Genomic DNA, 8364 nt, shown 5'->3' with positions numbered 1-8364 from the left:
CCCCCCTGAGCCTCCTTTTCTCCAGGCTGAGCCCCCCCAGCTCCCTCAGCCCCTCCTGCTGCTCCAGCCCCTTCCCAGCTCCGTTCCCTTCCCTGCACACGCTCCAGCCCCTCCGTGCCCTCCTTGTCCGGAGGGTCCCAGCGGTGCCCCCGGGGCTGGAGGTGCCCGGGCCGTGCCCAGCACAGGGACAGAGCAGTGCTGGTCCCAGCCAGGTGCCCTTGGCCTTTTGCCCACCTGGGCTCGTGTTCAGCTGCTGCCACAGCACTCCCAGAGCCTTTTCCACCCAGCAGCAGAGGCGTTTGGGGCAGTAGGTTTAGGGAATGACTCTGTCATGTATTTCACACACCACGTTGTTTGTGTGAGTTGTTGGTTTGTTTTGGTTTTTTTTAATCTCAGACGCAGCAACCTTCAGGGTGGGCAGTGAAGCTGTTGAAACCCCAAACCTCACCTGTTTTAAAGGCTGGGCTTGGTGCAGCGCGTGGCTGGAGGAGGATGTGCTGGGATGGGAGGGGATGCAACTCCCTCTACTGACCTATGGATCTGCTGCAGCTCCTGCCAGTCCTGAGCACCCCAGGTATTTTCTGGGGGGAAAGAATAAAATATATAAAAGTAATCCTCTTAAATTTTACGTTTAGAATCTTCATTTTCAAAACACTCGAAAATCAGTTTTGCTCCGCTTTTTTGCGGTAGAACCAGAGGAGCTTCAAAAAAAATTGACATTTGTGTGTAACAGTCCCAAATCTGCACGTGAAGGACTTGTGTATTCAGGTTATCAAAGAAATATTGCACCTTTTTAAAGGAAATCAGGAGCTCCCAAGAGTTTGTTACCACTGGACACAAACCACATTCAGCTCTGTTCAAAACTTGGCACTGTGGAGAAACACGAGAAATCTTTCATTAAGACATGGAACAATCATTATGACGTAGAATAATCTCTCCAGACAAATCTCATCTAATTTTTAACTGAATCAGAAATCTTGCCAGATATTGCAGCTTTTCAGTGTATCTCTTCACGCCTCTGCTCTCAGATTCCTGTGCTCTCAGTGAGTCTGGGTCTGTCCCCTACAATCCCGACGGCTTGTTTTGTGTCCCGTCTCCGGCCTGCCGAGACCGAGATCCACCTGCAGTGGGAGTTAGAGCTGGAAAAGATGGATCCCCTGAGCACCACGAGCTCCCAGGAGCGAGACCTGACGCTCTGCCAGCAGCTCCTGGGTCAGGGGCAGTCCCTCACCTGGTGTGACTGGAGATCGGGCACAAATCCATCTGGAATGAGGAAAGCGGCTCCTGGAAGATTCCAGAGCCTGTCACTCAAGGAACCCACCTGCCCGGTGGGGGAGGTGAGGGGAGGGTGCTACAGGTAAGGGAATGGTTCCACAGGTGAGAGGATGGGGCTGTGGGTAAGGGGAGGGTGCTGTGGGTAAGGGGTTGGTTGCACAGGTAAGGTGAGGGTGCCACAGGTGAGAAGATGATGCCTCAGGTGAGAGGATGGTGCTGCAGGTACTGGGAGGGTACCACAGGTGAGAAGATGGTGCTGTGAGTGCCTCAGGTGAGAGGATGGTGTCATAGGTAAGGGGATGGCGCTGCAGGTGAGAGGATGGAGCTGCAAGTGACAGGATGCTGCTGTGGGTAAGGGGATGGTTCCACAGGCGAGAGGACGGTGCCTCAGGTGGAGGGACAGGGCTGTGAGTCACAGGATGGGGCTGCAGGCGAGAGGATGGTGCTGTGGGTAAGGGGAGGGTGCTGTGGGTAAAGGGATGGGTGCACAGGTAAGAGGAGGGTGCCACAGGTGAGAAGATGATGCCTCAGGTGAGAGGATGGTGCCTCAGGTGAGAAGATGGTGCTGCAGGTAATGGGAGGGTACCACAGGTGAGGGGACGGTGCTGTGAGTGAGAGGATGGTGCTGTGGGCAAGGGGAGGGTGCTGTGGGTAAGGAGAGGGCACTGCAGGTAAGAGGAGGGTGCCACAGGTGAGAGGACGGTGCCAGAGGTAAGAAGATGGCGCTGTGGGCAAGGGGAGGGCGCTGTGGGTAAGTGGACGGCACCGCAGGTAAGAGGAAGGTACCACAGGTGAGATGATGGTGCTGAGGGCACAGACAACAACTCCGAGCCCATCGGGAGTGTGAGCGGGCCAGGCCACCGACGCCGCGGAGGGTGAGGGGAGGGGGGGCGGCGGCGGGGCCCCGCCGCCGCCCCCCCTCCCCTCACCCTCCGCGGCGTCGGCGGCCGCGCTGAGTCGCGACAGCGCTGTCGCGACAGCGCGGAGCTGTCGGGCGCTGATTGGCTGGAGGCCGCGCGGCGCCGGCGCTGATTGGCTGGAGGGCTCGCGGCGCCGCCGCCGATTGGCTGCCGGCCCCTGAGGGCGCTGCTTCCCGCCCGTGCCGGGGTCCAAGATGGCGGCGGCCGCGCTGTGGGTGTGGGGGCTCCTGGCGGGGCTGGCGGCGGGCGCTGAGGGGGGGCCCCGCACGCTGGTGCTGCTGGAGAACGGGAACCTCCGAGACACGCACTCCATGTTCTTCCGCAGCCTCGCGGGTACGGGGCGGGGAGGGGGGTTGGGGGTCAGGATAGGGAGGGTGGGGTTACCAGAGGGAAAAAAAGGGGTGTTTGGGATGCCCCGGCCACTGTGAGGGGTGAGGTTGGGGTTACCTGAGGGAAAAAAGGGGTGTTCGGGGTGCCCTGGTCACTGTGCTTAGTGAGATTTGGGGTTATCGGAGGGAAAAGGGGATGTTTGGGTCAGGATGAGGGAGGAGGGTGGGGTTACCTGAGGGGAAAAGGGGGTGTTTGGGGTGCCCTGGTCACTCCGCTTAATGAGATTTGGGGTTATCGGAGGGAAAAAGGGGTGTCTGGGTAGGAGGTTGGGTTTACCTGAGGGAAAAGGGGGTGCTTGGGTCAGAATGGGGGAGGAGGTTGGGGCTACCTGAGCGAAAAAGGAGGTGTTTTGGGTGCCCTGGTTACTCCTAAGGGTGAGATTGGGGTTTCCTGAGGGAGAGGGAGGTGGTTGGGGTTACCTGAGGGAAAAGAGGGTGTTTGGGGTCTCCCCTGATCAGAATGGGGGAGGAAATGGGGATCCCTGGGGAGGGTTGTGTGTTTAGGGCCCACTGTCTGTGCTGAGGGGGGTGACTGGGGATCCTGTGCTGGGCTGAGGGGGCACACTGGGGTCACCTAGGCCAGGCACAGGGAGGAGATTGGGGTTCCCTGAGGGAGAGGGGCTTGTTTGGCTTCCCCTGCTCAGAATGAAGGAGAAGGTTGGGGTCCCCTGGTCAGGGTGAGGGAGGTGATGGGGACCCAACAGAGGCCAAAGGGAGGAGATTTGGGTTCAGTGGGGGTGAGGGGGGGTGGTTGGAGTCCCCTGGTCAGGCAGAGGGAGCAGAATGAAGACCCTCTGTTGGCTGAAGGAAGAGATGGGAGTTCCCTGGGGGACATGGGGGTGTTTGGAGTTCCCTGGTCCGAATGAGGGAGGAGATTTAGGTTCCTGAGGGACATGGAGGTGTTTGTTGTCCCCTGGCCCAACTGAGGAAGGAGGTGGGGGTTGCTTCCCTAGTTTTCCCTGTGTTTTGGATCCTCTGCAACGTCGGTCCCCATTTGATGGGTGACACCACCCTTCAACATCAGGGCTCTTCAGGGGTTTGTAGGGGAACCCCAAGTGCTGCTCCCAGGAAGCCCCTAAGCCAGTTTTTCCAGAACACCGCTGTTTACTGGGGGGATAAACCTCGGGGTGCTGCTGGTGCTTTGCTGCTCCGTGTGTGGGTTCCCATGGACACGTTGTCCCCTCTGTGTCGTGCTGCAGACAGGGGCTTCGACCTCACCTTCCGCACCGCGGACGACGCCGGCCTGTCCCTCATCAAGTACGGGGAGTTCCTGTACGACAACCTCATCATCTTCTCCCCATCCATAGAAGGTGAGTGCAGGAGGGGAAAGCTCCACTGCTCCCCTGGCGTTTTTGGAAGGCGGTTTCCGGCTGTTTTGTGAGTTGTAATTAAATCCGACACTTTCAACGTAGCCGGTAGCAAACTGCGGCTGCATCCAGGCCTTTTTTGGTGGTTCTTCCAGCCATGGGAGGGGTGACTCGGTGATTTGCCGTGGTTTGGCTCTGCCAGGGGGTTATTTCTGAGCACTAGTCGTGAATTCTTGCCGTGTGCCCTCAGATTTTGGTGGGAACATCAACGTGGAGACCATCACGGCGTTCATCGACGGCGGTGGCAGCGTCCTCGTGGCCGCCAGCTCAGACATCGGTAAGTGCAGATGTTCCTGGGGAGAAGGAATTCGTGGCAGCCACCGAGTTCCTGCAGCAGAAACTGTGAGAAATCACAGTTTCTCCTTCCTTGTCATGCACCTCAAGGTTTGTTCTGGAAGGAGGTGGGTGATAAATGCCTTGAGTGACACGTTCAGGGGGAGTTTAGCCGGGGAGGTTGTTTTGCTCCCTGGGGTTTGGCTTGTAGAGCACTGAACACGTGGATTTAAAGCTAAATTGGCTTTTTCTGTGATGTTTCTGTGTCATGTTAATGGAGAATCTGTTGTGTCCCTGCAGGTGACCCTTTGAGGGAGCTGGGCAGCGAGTGTGGGATCGAGTTTGACGAGGAGAGGACAGCAGTGATTGACCATCACAACTATGACATATCCGACCCTGGACAAGTAAGTGGTTTGTTTGCCTGCGCCTTTGGGGCAGCTTTATCTGAAGCATAAAGGCTTAGGGATAAATCCTCTGTCCCCTTTTTTCCTTCATCCCTTTTCTGCTCTCCCAGGAAAGTGACAAATCCTCGGTGCTGCAGCGTTCAGATCCTTCAGATTGTAGTTCCAGTGACACTGTGATTAACACTGGTTCTGGACCCCTCTGAAGTGTGTGTGTGGGGGAATTTCACCTCTGGGTGAGGTGTGCCAGACCCTGATGGGACGCTTCAGATGTGGGAAGGCAGAACTTCAGCCCCGAATTTTCACATCAAGATTCTCAGATCAGTATAAGGATTTTCAGAGATTTTCAGATCAGTACAGAAACACCCACATTTCTACAGGTTTTTTTCATGTCATCCAGCAGTTTAAAACCAAAGCCTATATTAAGGTCTGAGCTAAATATATTTTGCTAATTTTTATTTAAATTAAACTGTTGAAGCAGTATGTGGATTTAAGGATCCTCATTTAAGGATTTTATCATCCCGGTTTAAGGATGAAAGTTGCTGAATACAGGGAAGTAAAACACTGTGGGTATTGCTGCCTTTATCAAAAGACAGTTTATATTTCCTCGTGGATCAGTATTAATTTAATTTGATCATAATTAAAAACGCTGGGTTTTTGCTTTTTAATTAACTGCAACATTCATTCGGCAGCTGTGATTGTAAGAATAAATTTAACTTTTAATTGAGAGGCTGTTGCCTGCCATCAGACCCTGACACACCTCACGCCAACCTGCCTTGTTTTCCCAGCACACTCTGATCGTGGCGGACACGGAGAATCTCCTGAAGGCCCCCACCATTGTGGGGAAGGCAGCTCTGAACCCCATCCTGTTCCGAGGAGTTGGGTGAGCAGGACTGGGGCAGATGGGGGGCCTTGGGGGAGTGGAATTAAACCAGTGGTGTTGCTGTGAGTCCTTGTGTGAGGATAACAAATTTCTCTTGATTTCAAACAAAAATGGAAGGCAGCTCTCCAAAGGAGTTTTAGTTGTTTACCCGGGAAAGGCTCCTAACAAATTAGTGGAGTTTGAGCACAGATCTCGAGGAAATACTAGTTTCTTGGCCCAGCCAAAGGGCAAAGGAAGTCTGTGGGGTTGAGCAGGTGGCTGTACATTCCTCTGGGTGGGGGGTCCTGGGGGTGTTTGTGCGTCTCACCATGGCTTTCCCTGCCAGGATGGTGGCTGATCCCGACAACCCGCTGGTGCTGGATATCTTGACGGGCTCCTCCACCTCTTACTCCTTCTTCCCAGATAAGCCCATCACTCAGGTACGCTCCCTCGCTTTCACTCCTCTTTTGAGTTGTTCTTCCACAACTAAGTCCCCCCAAATTTCTGCACCTTGGGAAAATCCTGGATCTCCTAATTGATTTGGGAAGGGACAGGCTGTCGGCTGCTTCCCAGTGCTGCTTCCCAGTGTCGCCCTGGGAATCTTCCTCTGTGCCTCCTGCTGGTGGGAGGTGTTCAGTGCGAGGGACGCGTGTCCTCCGTGCTTTAGAGGAGAGGCCACCCTAGATCAAAGTGTCTCTCCTGGTTCCATCCCAGCCACAGAGGGAATCTGAATCCCATTCCTGCTCATTCTGATCCGCTTGGTTTCTCCTTAACTGCAGCCTGTGCTGCTACAGCCAGACTGTCCCACCCCAGAGCAAACTCCTCTGTATCCATCTCCGAAGTGGCTGAACCCTGTTCCCCCCTGGTTGCCCCGCAGTACCCTCACGCCGTGGGGAAGAACACGCTGCTGATCGCGGGGCTGCAGGCGCGGAACAACGCCCGCGTCGTGTTCAGCGGCTCCCTCGACTTCTTCAGCGACGCCTTCTTCAACTCCGCCGTGCAGAAGGCCACTCCCGGCTCCAAGAGGTGCCTTGGCTTCCTGGGGTCCCTGCCTGGGGAATGTCTGGGGAGCGGTTTGATGGCAGAAGTCCTGGGAAACAACTGACAAATGTTTATGGTTTGGGAAAGAGCAGAAAGCTTGAAGTAAATTGGGGCCTTATGGAACGGTGTGCTTTGGGAAGCGATTCCCTCCGTTAACCCTGGCTCAGTTTTTGTTCGTTTCCCATTTATCCCGGTTTGGTCTCAGCAGGGGGTGTTTTCCCAGCCCTCTCAGCCTCCCTTGCTCCACAGGTACTCGCAGACGGGTAACTACGAGCTGGCCGTGGCCTTGTCCCGCTGGGTGTTCAAAGAGGAGGGGGTTCTGCGCGTGGGGGCCGTGTCCCACCACCGCGTCGGGGAGCTCGCGCCGCCCAACGCCTACACCGTCACCGACCTCGTGGTGAGGGGCCTGGGCTGGCCTGGGCGGGCGGGCACGTGGGAGCTGCCTCGGGAGAGGCGTCTGGGGACGTTTGAGCCCCGAGTGGGTCGAGGTCCATTCTCAGGCGCCGCTCGTTGGTGTGTGCCAGGAGTACAGCATCGTGATCGAGAAGCTCGCTGACGGCAGGTGGGTGCCCTTCGACGGCGACGACATCCAGCTGGAGTTTGTGCGCATCGACCCCTTCGTGAGGACCTTCCTCAAGAGGAACGGTGGGTGCCCCTCACAGGAGGGGTGGGGTCCCCTCAGGAGGAGCAGTAGGTTCCCCTCAGGAGGAGTGGTGGATGCCCCTCAGGAGGAGCAGTAGGTGCCCCTCACAGGAGGGGTGGGTCCCCCTCAGGAGGAGTAGATCTCCCACAAGGGGAGTGCTGGGTCCCCCTCCCGAGGAGCAGTAGGTCCCCGTGGCCACCCCAGCCCCACACTGGGGGTGTCCTGACCGTCCCCAGTTTCTGGTGTCACCCCAGTGTCACCCCTGTCTCGCCCCCAGGTGGCAAGTACAGTGTGCAGTTCAAGCTGCCGGACGTCTACGGTGTGTTCCAGTTCAAGGTGGATTACAACCGCCTGGGCTACACCCACCTCTACTCCTCCACACAGGTGAGTGTGGCGGGAGCCAATCCCCCCCTCTCCCGGGAGGAAAGGCTTCCCGCGCTCCAAGGCCGCCCCCTGTGTCCCGGCAGGTGTCGGTGCGGCCCCTGCAGCACACGCAGTACGAGCGCTTCATCCCCTCGGCCTATCCCTACTACGCCGGCGCCTTCTCCATGATGGTCGGGCTCTTCATGTTCAGCATCGTCTTCCTGCACATGAAGGAGAAGGAGAAATCCGACTGAGCTCCCTGTGGGAGGAGGAGGAGCTTCTCCTGGGGCCGGGCAGTGCTCGGACCCGCCGCGTGTCCGCAGGTGCTGGATGTGCTGCGGGGATGCGTCTGGTCTTTTTATTTTGACACCTGGGGGGATTAATAGGAACGACAATTAAATTTGGGGGGGTCCATTGCTGAAGTGTCTTGCAAACCCAGGACCAGGATGCCTCTGGTGTTCACTGAGGAGTCGTGATGTTTGTCTCGCTCTGCCAGGGAATGGTTTGGACTGGAGTTGGTTGGAATGGTTGGGATTGGGGATCAACTCCCTGTTCAAAATAAAGTCTCATTCCTCTCACCCTGCGTGGGAGTGAATTCATGGCATGGGGCGTTGGGACGTGTCCCCAGATCTGAGGGATGTGTCCCCACATCACCCTCACCTGCTCCGGGTGTTCCCCAGGGTGGGCTGGGAGGGAACAGTCGGATGGTGCCGAGGTTGGTGAATGCTGAAAGGCAAAAAGGAGAGTTTGGGGTGCACAGGGGAGCTTGGGGCACCCCAGAAAGCACAACAGAGGCTCTGAGGTGTCACCAAAGGCACACTGAGGAGGAC

At 56.8% G+C, this 8364-nt stretch overlaps 1 protein-coding gene across 1 annotated transcript; it reads left to right on the top strand.

Annotated features, from left to right (window-relative positions):
* The first annotated feature begins 2377 nt into the window (after positions 1-2377).
* DDOST (dolichyl-diphosphooligosaccharide--protein glycosyltransferase non-catalytic subunit) lies at positions 2378-8117 on the top strand. Its single transcript, XM_027905372.1, has 11 exons — positions 2378-2528; positions 3784-3894; positions 4142-4228; positions 4525-4628; positions 5414-5508; positions 5834-5927; positions 6365-6513; positions 6778-6925; positions 7053-7173; positions 7449-7555; positions 7639-8117. The coding sequence occupies exons 1-11, from the start codon at positions 2390-2392 to the stop codon at positions 7786-7788; spliced, it is 1305 nt and encodes a 434-aa protein (XP_027761173.1). The 5' UTR covers positions 2378-2389; the 3' UTR covers positions 7789-8117.
* Positions 8118-8364: the final 247 nt, after the last annotated feature.

Source organism: Empidonax traillii, unplaced genomic scaffold, assembly GCF_003031625.1.
Source record: "Empidonax traillii isolate 1590-97213 ecotype Southwest subspecies unplaced genomic scaffold, ASM303162v1 scaffold1149:size320058, whole genome shotgun sequence".
NCBI lineage: Eukaryota > Metazoa > Chordata > Aves > Passeriformes > Tyrannidae > Empidonax > Empidonax traillii.
Note: the sequence above shows the minus strand (reverse complement) of the source record. Positions and strands in the feature narration are given on the sequence as shown.